Source organism: Nicotiana sylvestris, chromosome 12 (genome assembly GCF_000393655.2).
Source record: "Nicotiana sylvestris chromosome 12, ASM39365v2, whole genome shotgun sequence".
Taxonomy (NCBI): Eukaryota; Viridiplantae; Streptophyta; class Magnoliopsida; order Solanales; family Solanaceae; genus Nicotiana; species Nicotiana sylvestris.
Window position 1 is genome coordinate 124,010,447 of NC_091068.1, and position 22,209 is coordinate 124,032,655.

A 22,209-nucleotide genomic window follows, 5' to 3' on the forward strand; every position below is an offset into this window, starting at 1 on the left:
AATATCTCCTTCACGGAGAAACTTATATCATAATAAATTGTCATGGTCAGAATCATCATAAGCAAAATTATTTATTGCTTTAATTTTGCCTTTAATAACTTTTATAAGGCATGACAAAATAATATTTAGCGTATCACATGTACGCGACCAATGACATATTCATGTAACTACACAATAATATTTATTCTCTTTATTCCACTCAAACCTCCCTTAGAGGTGAGTTGTGTGGTATTCATATAATCATGAATTGCATGTCTTTATTCATTACTTTTATCACATATTGCCGCATTCAACTTTAGGAATGGGTTTGCATTCTCAATGCTTATCACAAGTCGCATTCTCTTCAAGGAATGGATCATAATTAGCGACGCGCTTTATTATTTTCATACCAATTTGATGGTAAATATTGTCTTCACATTTACTATTTTGAGAACCCTTATTGTTCTCCTTTTATAATCATAGTAATGATTATTATTATTTTGATCTTTGGAACGCCCACGTTCGTTGTTCAACCACTTGTCTTCATTTAAATTTATTATGCACTGCTACCACATTCACTTCAAGAATGGAGCAAATCAAGTGGGACAATCTTCATGCCTTTAATGAAAAATATATTATTTTTCTTTAGTCATCATTATATCATCAATATGGTATAGTGGGACTCAAACCCAATGTCTTGCCAATATAAAGACATATTAGGCCATAATAAATTGGGACCCAAACCCAACTCTTATCATTATGGAGCATCCCGATGTCTTATCCTCAATCAATGGCATAATAGGCTAAACAATATTGAGATTCATTCTCAAGCCTTAATTTCAATCATATGCCAAGAAAGTTATACACAACTAATTTGCAACTTAGCAAATCAAATTTGCTTTCTTAAATAAGTGTACAAATCTCAAATCAACGTAAAGCTTTTATTAATTATTTGTAGCATCTATATGAAATACAACCATTTTTAGTCAGAATATTTCTTCTAAATTCTATTAGACTTTAAATGGATTATAAAATCATTGTCATAATATTTATTGAGTCTCTCTAAAAAATATTGTTGTTTTTGGGGTATACCCTACCTATTGGATTTGATTTAACGCCATGACTTTCCTTCACTCAATTCAACCAAGCAATTAGTGAATAAATTTACCAAAAGTACAACATATAGGTAATAACACATATATAGTACTAATATATAAATTCAGCATTTATATTACCTGAAAAGTGACATTATAGGTAACAACTTACCAGTTGTAGCTTGTGCTTCATTCATATAAAATACTTGAAAATGGTAAGTCAGTAGCAAGCATCAAGTAGGTCATGTATACTCAAAAATACCTCTTCTAGTAGTCATACTAATCGTTGTTTGCTTTCAAATGATACGTCCATAAATTATGAAGTATACTTTCTCAATAGCTGATTTGTTTTCCAAATTTCAAAGAAATAATTAATCAACCTAGATAAAGATGTGAAATATTTCTTGTTTTCTTCAAGATGTTTTATGCTTCTAATCAGTATGACATTTTTTTTTTAATTTTTTTTATGCAAGTGCAAAAACCCAAAAGGAAAAAATATTCATCCAAGTAAAAAAATATTAAACGTGGCAGGACAGATTGAAGATAGTTAGCACATAAATAAGCATAAGACAACTTATATAACATATCCTTGGTTACCATGACATGCATCATATCAACAATTAACTGCTACTATGATTTTTACATATAGAACTTCGAAAATTTCATTCCATTCATGTGATATAAAAGATGTAATATGGATATGTGCTTATGCAATACATGTGCAGTACGAAGTTGTGTGCATACGAGATATTAGAGGAATGACAAGTATAAGATAATCATACCTTCTTATGTTTCATTACTTACCATATGTAGTTTCTCTGTACTTTCAACTATGAAATGATATGTATGGCTTCTGATTGCAATCTTTCTGGATGTAGGACAAGTTTGTAGATATATAGAATTGGTTAGAGACTCGTGCTGATAACGTTTTATGAAATATAACTCAAAGTAGCAATATGGAACAAGAAAATAAAAGCAATTTAGTAAATTATGAACAAGAAATAGAGATAGAGAGAAGAAAGAGATTTTCTTCTTTAATTGTGTGTATTTTCCTATCTATTACAAGACCTTTATATAGGTATAAAAAGTGAAGAAAATATGTCATGTAATATGTCATTGAACATACAAAATATGTCATTAAACATTTGAGATGAAGATCATGGAAGAAAAGTAGACATCCACCATAATGTGATATTTATTATAACAAATAGTAAATAGTTGATAAAAGATCTATTCGGAAAAATAAAAAGAGTCACTACTTAACAAATTTTTAGCATAAAAGTACATTGAACTTAGCATAAATGCATAATTAAGGAAGATAAAGAAAGCGATTGGAGAATCGAAAGTATGTAAGATTTGTGGTATATAATTTTTAAGCAAGATGTTACAGGTTAAGCACGTTGTAAAGACGTCCATTGTCCCCAGCCCAATGCTGAACGAGAAAGTTTTAAATTTTTTTTTTAATTAAAATTAGATTTGCAAACAAAAAATAGTTCAAAATTTATTATAACTTTAAATAAGACATCAAATCTTTCCAAAATCTTATTCTTTCTCTCGCAATTTTACCCGCTTAAACTTTCCTAAACATTTGATACAATTTCACTAATATATCAATTTTTGTAGCTTCAATAACTTTTCAAAAATACTAATCAAATTTTGAATTTAATATGATACACTTTTATTGAGCTAACTGTTCAACAATCGGTTGGCTCGAGCTTCCTCGGCATGCTTTCGTTACCATTACTAAGAAAAGCAACTAGGAATTCGTCTCAAATAATCTACTGAATCTTTCTTCACCTCAAAAAATTTATAACATAAAATTATTTAAACTTCAATTTCAGTAATTGTGTCACATAAAATATCACTCCTACCATTCCAATTTATGTGATGATATTATCCTTTTAATCTATTCTAAAGAATTTGATAGTTTTATATTTTAAAAATAATTTAAATATTAAAATTTTATTTTACTTTTAATAAGATAATTTATAATTATATAAATATAAAATTTATTTAAATAAAAAATCTTACTTTTCCTTTTTAAATTCTATGCTCAATCAAAACCATCACGTAAATTGAAATGAAAACTTTTAACAAATTAATGATGGGAAGAAAATTGAAAGTTAAAAAATAGAAATTCGAACCCAAAATTAAAAAAAAATATATATGTGGGACCCGTTTTACGTGGAAGCCCACATGTCCTCTATACACTCCAAGAAAGGACCATAGATGTTAGAAAAATATACACAGAGAAAAAGAGAAAAACAGAAACAGCACTCTCTCTCTTTTCATCTCTCTTCACTGTATTACCTTTCCTTTCTCCTCTCTCTCTCTCTCTCTCTCTCTCTCTCTTTCTTCATAGCATTTCTTCAGAGTATAGTTTGTGAAAGTACAGAGCTTTAGATCTCTGGTTTACATAATTTTCTGAAGGTAAAACGCCTTCTTTTTATTTTCTTGATTTGCTGTTGTGTTTTGCTTTGAACTTTTGCTCATTATTGATGCTAACTATGTGCTAAATCTTAAAGGGTTTGTCCGTAATATGTTTATTCTGAGTTTAACTTCCTTGCATTGACTTTTAAGCTACTCAATCTCTTCTTTTTTAATTTTTATTCATGAGTTACTTTAAGTGCTTTAGGATTTGTACTAAAAATTGCAGCTTTTTAGTAAGTTGGGAGAAATAGTGGAGGAATTTGAAATATAAATCTCACTTAGGAATCTCATTTTCTTCTTGAAAGTTGTAATCTTTATTATTTTTGAGTAATGGGGTTCTTTTAATTGAAATGGATCTATGCTTGAACTGAGTATTTCTCCATTATTGGGTTTGGTTCATTGTATGATAAAAAGTTGATGGTTGGTCGTAGACTAGATGGTTTCATATCTCATTAGGGGGTGTGCAATTTTATAGGATGCAGGTACTCTGCAATATCTGTAAATTTGATTAAACAGATTTGATGGCAAGAGTTACTTTTGTTATAAGTGGAATGTTGGACCTCAGACTATAGAAAATGCTTTATTGGGATCATAGAATTGGGATTATCTGAAGGGGAGCCTTGGAGCAACGGTCAGTTGTCTCCATGTGACCTATAGGTCACGGGTTCAAGCTGTGGAACCAACCATTGATGCTTGCTTCAGGATAGGCTGCCTACATCACACCCCCTTCGGGTGCGGCCATTCCCCGGACCCTGCGTGATCGAATCTGCAAATGTTATTTAAAATCCTTATCCAAGTTATTAATTTTTTGAGCTTTTCATTTGCATTCTCTGTTTTATGAAAAGCTTGTTCATTCATTTCTTTATTCTTGTGTTGTGGTCTAAGAGGTAATAGTATTTATTCTGGTTTAATATATGTATGAGTTTGATTAGTAAGGAAGATTGCTGGTGGTGCTTTGATTATTAATATAGAGGCTCAATTGTCTTTACAGGGTCAAGGATGGATATCGAAATGACAATCAATCCGGAGTTGATGGAACTTAGAGATTTTGTGCGATGTGATGAATGATGCCACGGTCAGCATGGTGTTTGGCTTTTGAAAGGTGGTTCAGATCAAGCTTTTATGATTTACCGATTTACCTTTGAAGTGCTGAGTGCTTCCTCATTTGTCTAATTACCAGCAAATGATGGGCTCATTTCGTGGCAATTGTGAAATTGTTGAGTCAAAGGATGAGCATTCCAAAAAGTTTCATCAAGCACTTGAACCGGACAGAAAGCAGAAGCCACCTCTGGTTAGAAAAGGAGCCAGTAAATTCTTAGAAAATGATATCAATCAGCTCTTCGAAGCGATCAATGTAAGAACATCGAAGAGTCTGGATTTGACAGATAAAGTTAGAAGAGATGCCTCAAAAAGGCCAATGAGGGGTGGTGGATCTCATTCTCCGGTAACAGGGTTTTCTGATCCAGTTTCTCTAAAGCAGGCGCTTCGGGGTTTATGCATTTCTCAGGCGGCAGAAATGGCTGCAATGAAGCGATTATCAAAGCCGCCAGGTTCTCCTAGTGTTCTAGAAGCTGGACGGATAACATGCTCTTCACGGTTTGCAGATACAAGTGAAAGCATTTCAGGATCTCTCCACAAGGTGCTCCATAAACCCCAAGAACGATACGTGAAGTCAGCAAACCATAGTCCCCTTTCTTCTCCACGATTTGCCATTAAACCATCCATCGGTATGCACCATAATGGGAGAGTAGTACCAGCAGAGAGCATGTCTAGCTCTGTGCCTCATCACAGTCAAGAGGCCAGGCTAAAGTCACCAGGTCAAAGTGCCCTTTCTTCTCCACGATATGTTAGTAAACTGAGTATTAAAAGTACAGAGTCCACGTCCCATCAGAAGGATTCTCCACTGCCTCCAGAAGCCAAGACGGGGTCAACCAGTCAAAGTGCTCTCCCTTCACCTCGAATTGGTGATAAACCGGTAATTAAGTATGCAGAATCAATTGTAGTGCAAAATGTGAAGACAGGACCCGAGGAAAGCATTTCAGGCTCTTTCGACGTGATGCCTCAGTACCTTGAAGAGCCCATGAATTCCTCAAACCAAGGTGCTATTTCTTCTCCTAGGTTGGTAGCTGCACAAGCTTTACAGATTACAACTCCCAGTCTCCAGGAAAATTTGAAACAAGCATCAAACAACCATGAGATGAAACCACTAGGAACTGCATCAGCTAAGGGAAAAAACCAAACTGCAGTTCCTTCCTCATCTTCATGTGAGTCTAGTAATGTTGTACTGATGTCTGGACCAAAAAGATCGCCGGATAATCTGAAGAGAAATGTGGTGACATCGTTTAGAGTAGCAAATAAAGCAGCTCTAAAGCTGAGACGGAAAGGCAGGTCGCAGGCGGTGCCTTCGTCAAATGTAACAAGAGGCAACAAGGAGACCAAATCGACAAAAAGCACCAATCGTTTCGTAAAGCCTCCAGTCAAAAACAAATATCTTGTCAAGAAGAAATTGAAAGAGGAGGCAGCACTAGCATCTGGCACTTTTAATCTGTGCTATGAAATAAATGATTCCACAGAATCACCTAGTCAACTTATCTGCCAGAGATGTCAGTGCACTCTCGAGGGTGAGGGGAAGGAATCTAATAAAGAACCCGCAAAGCAAATCTCTGGATGTATGACCGTCGAAGCCAGTGAAAATAGCATTAGCTGTGCTGCTAATGGCTACGACAATGTCGGTATTCCTGTCTTGAAATTCAAAAAGACATCAAAATCTAGGGAGCAAGGGGAATTCTCTCAAAGCTCAAAGAGTAGTATTGGTGATTATAGTACTAGCACAACCATCAGTGAAGAGAGCAACCTAAGCGGATCCTTTTCTGGGAACAGACCGCACATGTCTAAGGATGGCAGGTGGGAGGCTATCAATCAGGTGAGGAAACAATATGGATTCTTAGGGTTAAGTCACTTCAATTTATTGAAGAAGCTTGGTTGCGGAGATATTGGGACAGTGTATCTTGCTGAGCTGCTAGAAACTAACTGCTTGTTTGCAATAAAAGTTATGGATAATGAATATCTGGCAAGAAGGAAAAAAATGCCGAGGGCCCAAACTGAAAGAGAGATTCTGCGAATCCTGGATCATCCTTTCCTGCCAACACTCTATGCGCAGTTTACTTCAGACAATTTATCATGTTTAGTTATGGAGTTCTGCTCAGGTGGTGATTTGCATGTCCTCCGGCAGAAGCAGCCAAGCCGGTACTTTTCTGAGCCAGCAGCAAGGTATGATGTGCTCCAATGCACTCATTTTTAATATGATATGCCTATTCTCTCTTGATTATCGCCCATCTAAAGACCCATAAGATTTTGGCTTTCCATAATTCATACGCCTCTTAGTGAGCTTAACTTGGACTTCCTAGTTACTTATATTGACTTGAACAAATAAAGGCTAGGTAATGCAGGACCATAGGACCTATCTATATGTTGTAGCTACGAGATAAGACAAATTCTTTTAATTCGTATGCATTTTTTGATTAGGTATATCCTCTTTCCCTCACCAATCAAAACCCCCCTCCTTCCCAAAGAAAAATGAAAATTTAAAAGAATACACTTGTGCCAGAATTGTTGCTTTTAAAGGCTGAATGGAACTTATTTGATTGGACTTCTGTTCGTGGTTTTCTAGGTTTTGTTTAAATTGTGTTGATGCAGTGTCAAAATCTGGATTCTGCAGAAAATTGATCAATAGTTTCAGTGAAGACATGGTAATTTTACATGGAAAAGAACTTTGGGCTGCTGTTTAAAAATATTGGCTTGCTTTGGTAGCTATGTCTTTATATTGGAAAGATTAAAAATTCTGGCTTGCTTTGGTCGCTGTGTTTTTAACTGTAGGAAAGTTGAACCAGCTGTCTTCAGCATAAAAGGCCCTTCCTGTATCACAAGACTACTAGCTTAACGTGTAATTTTAATTCTTCTATGGCGCAGGAATTTTCTCACTAGCTACATTAAACACGTAGTACTGAATTTAGGTTCTCTTATTCATGAGATATCAAATATCTTCTCTGTTTATTGGATGCTACTTGTTGAATTGCCATGTAGATCTAACTGTTGACCAGTCAGTATGTCAACATCATAAAAGACAGATGGCTTCTCTCCCTCCCCCTCTTCGCAATTCATTATCATGACCTAGTGGTTGTGCTTTTCCTAACTTGGCTGAATGTACATCTCAGTTTCAGCCGAGTTTTTCTGGCAGCTAGTAATTGTATTCCGCATCATGAATATTTATCTATAATATTTAAGCATAGATGAATTGTACATTATCTTAACCAGGTTGAGAATGTACAAATAACTTCCAGCCATATTTTAACAGAAGCTAGTAACTTTGTTCTGTGTCCACGATATTCAAACTTAGATGAATTATACATCATCTTATTAATCATTTAGCTTCCACATCCCTTTATTCGCTAGTCATTGAGATCGTTCTAACTCATTGTAATTGCAGGTTTTATGTTGCTGAGGTCCTCCTCGCTCTGGAGTATTTGCATATGCTAGGAGTTGTTTACCGTGATTTGAAACCAGAAAACATTCTAGTCCGAGAAGATGGTCACATCATGCTTACTGATTTTGACCTCTCACTCAGATGTTCTGTCAATCCCACTCTTCTTCAATCATCCTCATTGGGAATAGAAGCTCCACGGATTTCTGGTCCATGCGCAGGATCCAACTGCATTGATCCTTTTTGTGCGGGTCCATCATGTCAAGTTTCTTGCTTTAGCCCCAGAATTTTTCCCGGCTCTGCAAGAGTAAGAAAGCTAAAAGCTGAAGCTGCATCTCTTAACAGATCATTGCCTCAGCTCGTGGTAGAGCCAACAGAAGCTCGGTCCAACTCATTTGTTGGTACACATGAATACTTGGCTCCTGAGATCATTAAAGGAGACGGCCACGGGAGTGCTGTTGACTGGTGGACTCTCGGTGTTTTCCTTTACGAGCTTCTATATGGTAAAACACCTTTTAAAGGTGCGGGAAATGAAGAAACTTTGGCGAACGTAGTTATGCAGAACCTCAGATTTCCTCACAGCCCGATTGTCAGTTTTCAGGCGAGGGATCTTATCAGAGGGCTGTTAGTAAAGGAGCCTGAGAATCGATTGGGAACAGAAACAGGAGCTGCTGAGATTAAGAGACACCCTTTCTTTGATGGCCTGAATTGGGCACTGATACGCTGCGCCATTCCACCTCAAGTACCTGGAGTTTCAAAAGTAGCTTTTCAAGAAAAGAGCAAAAAGTTTCTGGAGTATAGTTCAACAGGAGAACATCTAGAATTTGAGCTGTTCTAGCGAAAACTGGCGTTTACTGTCTGGTTGTGATGTATCCTTTGCTCCTGCCCCTTGTTGAAACAGATATCTAATTTGTAATGTAAATTGTCAAGAACAACAAGTGGTTGTCATCTACATCACGAAAAAATTTTGCTCAGTGGAAATTATGTAGCATGTTGGATGCTGTAGTATTCTTGATTGTGCCATATTATTCGGATTAGGGAGGATTATATTAGCTGATGTGCCTGGGAAAAATTTAAGAACCACACTAGGAGGCTGAGCAATATATGCACCTAGTCATCTTTGGAATGTGGGCAACTTTTCAACTTGAGCTTAGAGCCCGTTCGGATTGGCTTATTTTAAGTGCTTTTAAGCGAAAATCGCTTTTTGTAGTGTTTGGATAAAGTGAAAAAGTGCTTTCAAGCACTTGTTTTTAAGCTAAAATGATAAAATAAGCTAAAAGCCAAAAGCTAGAATTCCTAACTTATGGCTTTTGGCTTAAAAAGAAGCCCATCCAAACGGGCTCTTAGAATTGTGGTTAATTGTTTTGACTAATATATACTCCAGAAACAGATGTGTACAGATTAGCGGAGTTACCAAATCAATATAGCAAGTTAGTAATAACAACAATTGACCCAGTGTAATTTCGCAAGTGGAATCTGGGGAGGGTAGTGTTTATGCAGCTTTACTCCTATTTTGTGAAGATAGAGAGGTTATTGTATGTATTCCCACAAGTGGAATTTAAAGAGGGTAGTGTGTATCTGTGAAGGTAGAGAGTTTATTTTCCATAGACCCTCTCTGCCTTGTGAAGGTAGAAAAGTTATTTTCACCTCAGAAAAAAGGGGGAGAGGAGATTTTCTTGAATGCTGCTGTACCTCTAAGAGCTTTATAGAATAGAGGACGTGCCATCTTTCCCCTAAACTTCATATTACAAAGGTTTTGGCTTAATTACCCTATGAATCCGCAATCGCTTTTAATAATAAAAAAAAAGATATTTAAAATGAAGTATGTGACATATGATTATTATAGAAGGTGAAGGGGCGTATAAGAATGAGGAATTTACATAGGATATAACTCATTTAATACTTATTTAAATATGTGACAATCACTTTTAAAAAATTACATAAGTTATTTTAATATCTCTTTTAAGATTCTCTCACCTAAAAATATCCTTGTTCTCTTGAAATTCTCTCACCTTATATATCTCTCTTGAGATTCTTTCTCACCTAAAATGTATCTATCCGCATTAATTCTTCTCTAATTTCTCCATTAAAATGATTCGAGTGTATCCCAGGCCTCTTCTCCTATTATTAATATGTATCTCATCTGATCTATGCTATAATAAATACGGAAAAGGTCCAAATATATTCTTGTACTATGAGAAAACGTTTAAATATACCTCTCGTTATACTTTGGATCCAAATATACTCATGTCGTTATACTAATAGCTTATATATACCCTTCTTTCATTAAGTTTGTCCAAAATAGATATTCAATCCTACGTGACACTAACATTTGATGAGGTGGATGCCACGTGAAATGTCACTCAGCACCCCTAACCCATTTTACCCCTCCTTTTTATTTTTTTTATCCCCCATTAAAATTTCCTTCCCCTGCACCACAATTGCCTAAAGCAAAGCCTTTTTACAACCAGATCTAACTTATATACTGACATTATAGAATATTTTTCGTTATAAGTGTACTTTATTAAATTGTCGTAGCAAGTAATTATTAACTTTATCTTTCAAGTTACTAATTCCTCTTAATGTAAATGATTGGTTATCTAAAATTATTTTTAGGTGACGTGATAATGTTAAAAATTCTTTACTTCACTGACCAAGAAAAATTAAACTCCTCCCAACCAATTCCTCCCGCCTGCAAAGCTCTTATCTATTTCCCCAAATAATTAAATCAATGTATTAACTTTGAGGGTCTTGTCTTTCTTCATCTTCTCTTCAAAAGGGTTTTGGAATCGAAAAGATAAAACTTTTCGAAAGAAGGAAAATAAATAAAATAAAGCTTATAACTTCATGCCACGCTTTCCTAAAGGTACTCAATGAAGTGAGGGTTTTACAGAACGCACGCTTCAGATATTAATCTTTTCAGTTGATAATTTTAGTAGTGGAAAAAAATGGAGGAGAGGGGTAAAATGGGTTAGGGGCGCAGAGTTGGCATGTCATGTGGCATCCACCTCATCAAATGTCAGTATCACGTAGGATTGAATGTCCATCTTGGACAAATTTAACGGACTTAACGGAATAGGGGTACATTTGAACCAGTAGTATTACATTAGGAATGTATTTGAACCCGAAATATAACGAGAGGTATATTTAAATCTTTTTCTCATAGTACACGAGCATATCTAGCCCTTTTCCGTAATAAATATAGTATACAATGTATTATATAGTAAAAACTAATATGAAAATGGTATAGTATACAATATAACATACATTTATTGTATAATGTCACCTTTAGTTATTTGATGTACACATTGAGAAAAAAAATCTAATATATACATTGAGAGAAAAAATCTGATGTATATTACTAATAAATATCGTAAACAATATATTATATACTAGAACCTTATATAATATTGGTATAGTATATAATACAACATACCTTCATTATATAATATCACTTTACTTTATCCGATGTATACTACTAACAAATATAGTATACAATATATTATATAATATAAACTTTTATGAAATATATAATACTATATAATACAACACCTTTATTGCATAATATTATGTTTGTTTGCATTGAATTTTTTATCTTATATATTACATGCTATATATTAATTATGATATATTAAAGTTGTTGCTGTGTGACCACGACTCGAACCCGTGACTTTTTGGTCACATGACAACACTTTGCCATAAATAATAAAATTATTTGTTGAGAATGTGCTGAAGGATAATATAAATGGAAAGGTGATGGAAAATTTTTAGAGACCAAGATGGAGATTGAAATAGTAATAATAATCTAATGGGCTTATATTGATAATGTAGATTTAACAAAATGGAGAATTTGTAGTGATTAATTATGGGATGGGATGAGAAATGTGATACGTTACAGCTTTGAATTCCTTTGTTATAGGGATTCTATCATGTTTTTAGGATGATAAAGTTGTAAAAGATGAAATTCTACTTATGATTGTATATTATGGAATATTTTTTTGAATCTATAAGCAATTATGAAATTTTCTCGCATCATGTAGATTATCGTTTAGACGAGCGAGTGATTAGCAGTACCAGATTCAGTAATCAAAGAAAAGTTTGTAAAGTATATTCATTCTAGTTAAAACAGAGAAATATTGTCACGACTCGGAATTCTCCACCTTCGAAACCGTGAAGACGCCTAATATTTCACTTGCTAGGCAAGCCAACGTTAGAGAGTTCACCAAAATCAACTCCAACAATTTTTTTAATGATAGAATTTAATTAAGTCAAACAGAAGCTAAACAGTGTTTGCAGAATATTATAAAACCAAAAGTAACTGAAACATTTAGGATCTGGAGTCACAACTCACGAGCTACTACGATTTACTATATACAAAGTCTGAAAGATAATACACTGTTCTGGAAGAAAGAAACAGTAAAGTAACAAGTCTAGGAAGAGACTCGAGGGTCTGCGGACGCCAGCAGATCTACCTTGGTCTCCTGTCGATCAAGTCTAGCTTCTATACTCGGGGTCAACTCAGGCCAGTACCAAAATCTGCACAAAAAGTGCAGAGTGCAGTATCAGTACAACCGACCCCATGTACTGGTAAGTGTCGAGCTTAACCTCGGCGAAGTAGTGACGAGGCTAGGACAAGACACATACATAAACCTGTGCAATCAAACAATATACGAGCACAATAACAACCAAAAGAAGCTAAATAGATAATAACGGGAGGGGAAACATGCTGAGGGGATTGCAAGATAAAGAATCACAACAACAGAGAAATTTAAACAACTAGTACACCTTGAACCAGTAATTACAAGTAAATACAATAAAGGAAAATAAATGCACGACATCACTCTTCGTGCTTTTACTCTCAACCTCACTATATAAATTAAATAAGAGCGGCACGACATCACCCTTCGTGCTTTTACTCTCAACCTCACCATATAAATCAAATAAGAATGGCACGGCATCACCCTTCGTGCATTAACACTCTCCCTCACCAAAATAAGGAACAATAATAATATGGAGATAGAAATGACACAACTAGTCTTACTTCAACATTTGGTTCCACAATATCAACCTCGAACTTGAGTCAATACTCAATCAATACCAAAATCCGTACATATGATAAGAACGATCAACATAACAATAAACTAGTCTAAACATGGATAATATGATCATGGAAAGATACAATTTTATGAATAGGACTCACTAGTATGTTATGACTCAATAACAACGCGTAGGTACTCGTCACCTCACCTATACGTTGTACTCAACATTCAAACACGTAGAAAATAGGCAAATAAGACCTAATCACTCAAGCCAAGATTAACCACAGTACTTACCTCGCTCCGCGGGCCACTTAAAGCTCAATTACCTCTTTTCCTCTAGTATCTACCTCCGAACTACTCGTATCTAGACACAATTAACTCGATAACATCAATTATTGCTAAAGGAATCAACTACAATGCATGAATTTAGATTTTTCAAACTTTCCCCCCAAAAGTCGAAAATCGACCTCGGGCCCGCTTGGTCAAAACTCGAGGTTCAGACCAAAATTTATTTATCCATTCACCTTTGAACCCGGATATATAATTGATTTTGGAATCCGACCTCAAATCGAGGTCTAAATCCCCAATTTGCAAAAATCCTCAATTCTTCCTAAATCCCTAGTTTTCTACCATGAAAAAACAAAGATTAGGGCTAGGAATTCAATGGGTGATATTAGAGATGGAAGAAAATGAATTAAAGAGTTCAAACCTATGATTTGGTGTTAAATTCCCCCTTCAAAATCGCTCCTAGGTCGAGTTCTAATGAAAGAGTTGTGAAATTTTAGAGAAAATCCCATTCTGGTCTGTTTTTAAATCACTGGGCAGGCCTTCTTCGCGTTCCGGAAGGGCTTGCCGCGATCGCAAAAGGCAGTGGCCCAAAGGCCTACGTGTTCGCAAAGGTTGTTCCCCCTAGCCTTCGCGTTCGCGTGCCAGTGCTCGCGTTCGCGTAGAAGAACGGTTGTCCCTCCCTTACGCTACGCGTTCACGATATGTCGATCGCATTCGCGAAGGGTAAAACCCCTGCTGCTCCGCGTTCGCAATCGGGCTTACGCATTTGCGAAGAACAAAAATCACCCAGCTCTAGTTCACTCTTTGCGTTCGCGAGAGTACCTTTGCGAACGCGAAGAAGGAAACCAGAAAGCACTGAAGTTGAAGAATAAACCAGATTTTTCTAAGTCCAAACCTCCCGTAGCCTATCTGAAACTCACCCGAGCCCTCGGAGCTCTAAGCCAAGCATGCACACAAGTCCTAAAATATCATATGAACTTGCTCGTGCAATCAAATTGCCAAAATAACACCTAGAACTATGAATTTAACACCAAATCGAATGAAATTTTCAAGAAAGCTTTAAAACTTCTATTTTCACAACCGGACGTCCGAATCACATCAAATCAATTCCATTTCTCGCCAAATTTCATGGACAAGTCTTAAATATCATATTGAACATGTACCGGACTCCGAAACAAAAATATGGACCCGATACCAACAAGATCAAACATTAACCAAATTTTTAAAACCAATAGATTTTTAGTCTTTCAATTTTCATCAAAAAATCATTTCTTGAACTAGGGGCCTCAGAATTCGATTCCGGGCATACGCCCAGGTTCCATATTTCAATACGGACCCTTCGAGACTGTTAAAACATGAGTCCGGATCCGTTTACTCAAAATATTGACCGAAGTCAACTAAATCAACTTTTAAAGGCAAAAATTATTATTTTCATCAACTTTCAACATAAAAGCTTTCCGAAAACATGCCCAGACTGTGCACGCAAATCAAGGAAGGATAAAATGAGGTTTTAAAGGCCTTGGAACACCGAATAGAGTTCTAAAATATAAGATGACCCTTTGGGTCATCACATTCTCCACCTCTAAAACAATCGCCACAAGTATAACAAGATTTCGGCCGATGTGGCTGATGACCCTGAAACTGACCCTGGCGGCCTGAGGAACCACCCTAAAACTCTAGAGCGGAGGTTCACTGGTAGGAGCTAGTGCTGCACTGTAGGATAGTTGATCGAAATACTGTATATGAGGGATATGACCACCTGAAGCACCGTGAGAAACCTAGAGTGCTGAATGAAATGGCGTGGGAGGATGGCCTATACCAAAAGTACCCCTGCCTCTAGACGAGGCACCACTGAATCTTCCAGAGTGACGAGGTCTCTTATTAGATCCCTGACCACTCCCCTGAGCTAGAACCATCTCAACTCGCCTGGCAATATTGGCTGCCGCCTGAAAAGAAATCTCGCTCCCAGTCTCCTTAGCCATCTGCAATATAATAGGCTGAGCAAGTCCCTCAATAAACCTCCTCACCCCTCCCCCCTCTCTCTCTCTCGGTAGGAAGCAGAAGAATAAGATGATGGGCCAGATCAACAAATCGGGTTTCGTACTGAGTTATAGCCAAAAAACCCTACTGCAGACGCTCGAACTACCTCTGATGGTCCTCTCTCTGAGTGATAGGAAGATACTTATCAAGAAATAGCTGAGAGAACTGGTCCCAAGTAAGAGCCGGCGACCCAGCTGGTCTGGCCAACATATAATCTCTCCACCATTTCTTGGCGGAACCTGACAGGTGAAATACAGCAAAGCTGACCCCACTGGTTTCCACTATCCCCATGTTCCGTAACACTTCATGATAACTGTACAGATAGTCCTGGGTATCCTCTGAAGATGTACCACCATAGTGAATTGGGAAAAGTTTGGTAAACCTATCCAATCTCCACAAGGCCTCAGAAGACATAGCTGATCCTTCACTAGCCTGTGCTACAACACCCGACGGAACTACCCTAACTGACTGAGTTGCTGAAATCTAAAACTGGGAGCCATCTACTTCAGAGTGTGAGTAGCGGGAGTCTGGACTCCTCTCCCACCCTGAGAGACGGCTGGTGCCACAGGAATGTACTGTTCTGAGTAATATTCTCCAAAAGGCCTACTAGACGAACCAAAGCATTCTGAAGCACTGAGTGGCTATGAACTCTTCTGGAACCTGAGCTGGTTCGGTAGGAACAGTCTGGGCTGGAACCTTATCATCAAACTCCACCAGAGGCTCTACTACTGGTGCTGCTGCTCGAGCTCTGGACTGAGCCCTGCCTCTTCCTCGATCTCTGGCACGTTCTCGGCCTCGACCTCGGACCCTCGTAGGAGCTGCCACTGGGGTTCTAGCTGCTGCTCAGCTGAATATGCGGTGCATGTTCTCACCATCTGCGAGAGAACAGAATAGAAGAGTTCAATTAGCAATGATATAATAAAATTGCACGATAGAGAAGAATAAAAGTGAAACTGTTCCTAACTCCATAGCCCCTGGAAGATAAGTACAGGCATTTCCATACCGATCTTCCAGACTCTACTAAGTTTACTCATGAATTGTGATACCTAGGCAACCTAATGCTCTTATACCAACTTGTCACGACCCGGAATTCCCTACCTTCGGGACTATGAAGGCACCTAATATTTCACTTGCTAGGCAAGCCAACATTAGAGAGTTCACCAAAATCAACTCCAACAATTTTTTAAATGATAGAATTTAATTAAGTCAAATAGAAGCTAAACAATGTTTGCGGAATATTATAAAACCAAAATTAACTGAAACATTTAGGATCTGGAGTCACAACTCACGAGCTACTATGATTTACTACATACAAAGTCTAAAAGATAATACACTGTTCTGGAAGAAAGAAACAGTAAAGTAACAAGTCTAGGAAAAGACTCTAGGGTCTGCGGACGCCAGCAAATCTACCTTGGTCTCCTGTCGATCAAGTCCATCTGCGAAACTCGGGGTCAACTCAAGCCAGTACCAAAATTTGCACATAAAGTGCAGAGTACAGTATCAGTACAACCGACCCCATGTACTGGTAAGTGCCGAGCCTAACCTCGATGAAGTAGTGACGAGGCTAGGACAAGACACATACATAAACCAGCGTAGTTAAACAATATACGAGCACAATAACAACTAAAAGAAGATAAACAGATAATAACGGGAGGGGAATCATGCTGAGGGGATTGCAAGATAAATAATCACAGCAGTAGAGAAATTTGAATAGCTAGTACACCTTGAACCAGTAACAACAAGTAAATACATTAAAGGAAAATAAATGCACGGCATCACCCTCCGTGCTTTTACTCTCAACCTCACCATATAAATAAAACAAGAATAGCATGGCATCACCCTCCGCGCATTAACACTTTCCCTCATCAAAACAAGGAACAATAGTAATAGGGAGACAGAAATGACAACAACAATATTACTTCAATATTTGGTTACACAATATCAACCTCGAACTTGAGTCAATACTCAATCAATACCAAAATCCGTACATATGATAAGAGCGATCAACATAACAATAAACTAGTCTAAGCATGGATAATATGTTCACGGAAAGCTAAAATTTTATGAATAAGACTCACTAGCATGTTATGACTCAACAACAACGCATAGGTACTCGTCACCTTACCTATATGTTGTACTCAACATTCAAACATGTAGCAAATAGGCAAATAAGACCTAATCCCTTAAGCCAAGATTAACCATGTCACTTACCTCGCTCCGTGGGCCACTCAAAGCTCAATTACCGCTTTTTCTCAAGTATCCACCTCCGTACCACTCGTGTCTAGTCACAATTAACTCAATAACATCAATTATTGCTAAAGGAATCAACTACAATGCATTAATTTAGATTTCTCAAACTTTTCCCCAAAAACTCAAAAACGGACTTCGGGCCAGCTTAGTCAAAACCCGAGGTTCGGACCAATATTTATTTACCCATTCACCCCCGATCCTGGATATACAATTGGTTTTGGAATCTGATCTCAAATCGAGGTCTAAATCCCCAATTTGCAAAAATCCTTAATTCTTCCTAAATCCCTAGTTTTCTACCATGAAAGAACAAAGATTAGGGCTAGGAATTAAATGGGTGATGTTAGAGATGGAAGAAAATGAGTTAAAGAGTATAAACCTATGATTTGGTGTTGAATTTCCCCTTCAAAATCGCTCCTAGGTCGAGTTCTAATGAAAGAGTTGTGAATTTTTTTAGAAAATCCCATTCTGGTCTGTTATTAAATCACTGGGCAAGCCTTCTTCGCATTCGTGAAGGGCCTGCCGCGATCGCTAAAGGCAGCGGCCCAAAGGCCTACGCGTTCGCGAGTCCTCCTACGCGTTCGCGAAGGCTGCTCCCCCTGGCCTTCTCGTTCGCGAGCTCGTGCTTGTGTTCGTATAGAAGAATGGCTGTCCCCTCCCCTAGGTCCGTTACGCCACGCATTCGCGAGATGCCGGTCGTATTTGCGAAGGGTAAAAACCCCGCTGCTCCGCGTTCTCGACCGGGCTTACGCGTTGGCGAAGAACAAAAATACCTAGATCCAGTTCACTATTTGCATTCGCGAGTGTACCTTCATGAACGCGAAGAAGGAAACCAGAAAGCACTGAAGCTGAAGAAAAAACCAGATTTTTCTATTTCCAAACCTCCCGTAGCCTATCCGAAATTCACCCGAGCCCTCGAAGCTCAAAACTAGGCATGCATACAAGTCCTAAATATTATATGAACTTGCTCGTGCGATCAGATTGCCAAAATAACACCTAGAACTACGAATTTAGCACCAAATCGAATGAAATTTTCAAGAAAGCTTTAAAACTTCTATTTTCACAATCGGATGTCCGTATCACATCAAATCAACTCCGTTTCTCACCAAATTTCACAGACAAGTCTTAAATATCATATTGAACCTGTACCGGGCTTCGAAACCAAAATACAGACCCGATACCAACAAGATCAAACGTTAACCAATTTCTTAAAACCATTAGATTTTGTCTTTTAATTTTCATCAAAAATTCATTTCTCGAGTTAGGGACCTCAGAATTCGATTCCGGGCATACGACTAGGTCCCATATTTTGATACGGACCCTCCAAGACTGTCAAAACATGATTTCGGGTCCGTTTACTCAAAGCGTTGACCGAAGTCAACTAAATCAACTTTTAAAGGCAAAAATTATTATTTTCATCAACTTTCAACATAAAAGCTTTTCAGAAGCACGCCCGCACTGCTCACGCAAATTAAGGAGGGATAAAATGAGGTTTTAAAGGCCTTAAAACACCGAATAGAGTTCTAAAACCTAAGATGATATCACAATCCAAACTGGAGGGTCATGACCAGCACCCGACCATACTTGCCGAGCACCAACGTACATTTTATCTAACCTTACTTATTATCTTTAAGGGCCGATGAGAACAATATAAATGGCAGACATGGATCATGAACAACCAACAATGAAAGATAATGGCATGAACATACATAACATGGGACGACAAGACTGTCAAGAAACTATAGATAAGGTACGAGATACCACACTGCCATGAAAGACTTTACAACAAAAATCAGCCGACAAGGCATCCTAAACTAAACATGAGTCGACACCTGTCTATGAGCATCTAAAGGAACATAAGTGCTGCAACATTGCCGGAACAGGGCCCCGACATACCCATAATGTCTATAACTAAAATGCATACCAAGACCACGACAAGTCCGGAGAATAGATCTCGCCAATAACCGCTGAACTGGGTAGCCTACTGTGGTAGGGGAGCTGCGTCTACCCGTCTATCATGATCTGCAGCACGACATGCAACGTCCACAAACAAAAAAGGATGTTAGTATGAATAAAGTACTGAGTATGTAAGGCAGAAAAGCATAAGTAAGAACAATAATGTAAACAGGGATAGAGAATATACAACCTGTAATATCTAAGTACCTCTGAGGGCTACTTACATGAAATTCATGATATATATATATATATATATATATATATATAAACTTTTAAAACATATGCCTCTATGGGAAACATCATCATCATATCTTACCTGACCGTAATAGGCTCGGTAAAAACGTACCCGGCCATCATAAGTCTTGGTAGAATCGTACCCGACCACGTGGAGCTCGGTAAAATCCAACTGATCAGTGGTTGCACAATAGGTGCCGTACCCGGCCGACTATAGCGCGACTCGGTAGAGTAAAATAGATACATATATATAATGCATGATGGACTCATTGAAATCATATTCTGAACCTTTCGGAGTGATGTAAGGTCAATATTCTCCGTACATATTATTAAGACTAACTTTTCATCAAGAATTTTATAAGAATCAGGAAGTACCAACAACATTGATAACATAAGAATAAGAGAAGCAACCTCAACATCAATTGTTTCCTAAGAAGGGAAACAATGTAAGTACTGCTAGCTTCTAAGAGCAGAGTATTTTTGGAAGCTCATTTATTACATTATGGACAACCAGAGTCATGCAAAAAAAGAAAAGGGATAGCCTCACATACCTTGTATATACTGCCCAGCCTCAAGCAATGCAAAAATGTCATGACTCCTTAGTCTACAATAAGAGAAATGACACTATCGTTATCGTTTAAGCGTCGTAACTATTATGTATCGACCGCAACTTATTTTATGATGAAATGGATAGCACCTTCCCTATTTATACGACTTCCCACAAGTCAAAATAATCACCAAACATCCCAAACAATATCAATAATAATCATATTGAGCCTCCCAAAATAGTCCACCAACCAACAACACTACTACCAAGCCTTTCGAAATATATTTCACAAGTTCTAGCTTCAACAACTTAGTCGCAGCTTGGATAATCTTAAATACATGTAGAGTAAGAGGTTCCTTACCTTTAAATAGAAAGAATAACTCCAATTTGACCTTAATTTTCCACGAAATATCCCTCCAATGCTGCCACAAGAACAAGGAAGCGAAACTAGCAATCAATTTGGGTTTTTCGGCACTAGGATCAATTTAGAAGACTTGAAATCACCTAGGGTTGATATTAAAAATATGAGGGAGTATTTAAAGAATATAAAACACTTAAAACAACCTCCCACACGAGCTGGAACAACAAAAAAATAAGCAATAACAAGAAGAACAAGACTTACTAGCGCCACAGAATTCCCGACTCTTGATTTGTGTTGTTTGCCCTTTGTTTGGGTCTCTAATCATGAGAGAACCTTGAGAGAGTATTACTATGGTTATAAGGTCTGAATATACTGAAAAATAATGATTTAAAACGGAGTTGAGGCATCTCTTATATATTCATATGTCTTAAACCGCCTATGTGGGCCCCATAGAGAGCTACTTGGCGTGGTCTCACAAAAACGGGAATATCTCTCTACTCCGAGATCGTATCGACAAACGGTTTTATGCATTGTAAACTAGACTCATATATCTTCAATTTTGTGGGTAGATAACCCCGTAATTCCAAGTAAATTGGGATAAAAGCTTAGTAACATTTGACCTAAAGTTTAAGTAAAATTATGAACGTAAGTTGCGATAACTTTTGTCGACTTTTGTTTCACAACTCGTTTGAATTTCAGACTTATGATACGGATATTATATGATTCAAATACCTTAAAACACGACCTATTGGGAATATTAAGCACCTCTAGGTTTACCCGAAAATACGGGTTACAATATTCTTAATTCGTTTAACTTCTAATACTTGTTAACCACCTTTATACACCCTTATATCATTTAAGACCAATAGGATTAACTTCTTATCATCTCAAAGATAATCTCTTCTCGGATTTATGTTGATTAACTTACGACATGAACTACGTACGTGAATATGGGTTGTAACAGATGACCCTTTGGGTCATCACAAATATAATAGAGTATTTTTGTTGCATATCAAAAGTTCTCTATCTCTTTCTTAATCTTCAAGTTGAGTCAAACTATGTCATATAATTTTAAACAAAAGTAGAACTTTAATTTATAACTCTTTGAATACAACTATTTTACATGAATAAACGCCAAGCTTGAATTTATTCCTCAAGATAGTATAGAAATTGAATAGTACAAAACTAAGATAATGTTACACCCCGCAATATTACGATGATGTTACGCCTTGTAGTATTACATTACGATAATGTTACGCTTTGTAGTATTAAATTATGACGATGTTGCACCCTATAGTATTGTACGTTGAATTTGTCGTAAGGTAATTGACATCAGTCCAAGGAAGATTATTTGGAGATTATAAGGATTATGCTATTTCAAGCAAGTGATGAGTAAATTCGTGAAGGTGAGAGGGGAAGCAAGTCAAAGAAAATGAATGTTCGTCCAAGTTCTGCATATTGGGATAAAATACGGGCCGAGCGTTAATATCCAATATTTATAGACTAGTACCATA

The 22,209-nt window shown here is 37.1% G+C and overlaps 1 protein-coding gene across 1 annotated transcript; it reads left to right on the top strand.

Moving 5' to 3' along the window:
• The first annotated feature begins 3,316 nt into the window (after nucleotides 1-3,316).
• LOC104222443 (serine/threonine-protein kinase KIPK2-like) lies at nucleotides 3,317-8,988 on the top strand. Its single transcript, XM_009773676.2, has 3 exons — nucleotides 3,317-3,503; nucleotides 4,495-6,773; nucleotides 7,990-8,988. The coding sequence occupies exons 2-3, from the start codon at nucleotides 4,687-4,689 to the stop codon at nucleotides 8,819-8,821; spliced, it is 2,919 nt and encodes a 972-aa protein (XP_009771978.1). The 5' UTR covers nucleotides 3,317-3,503; nucleotides 4,495-4,686; the 3' UTR covers nucleotides 8,822-8,988.
• The last annotated feature ends 13,221 nt before the right edge of the window (nucleotides 8,989-22,209 follow it).

Bases quoted from the DNA above. Each gene is read 5' to 3' on its own strand.
- LOC104222443 (XM_009773676.2), top strand. From the start codon at position 4,687: ATGATGGGCTCATTTCGTGGCAATTGTGAAATTGTTGAGTCAAAGGAT. The intron at 6,774-7,989 runs GTATGATGTGCT...TTGTAATTGCAG, and splicing joins TTTTCTGAGCCAGCAGCAAG to GTTTTATGTTGCTGAGGTCC.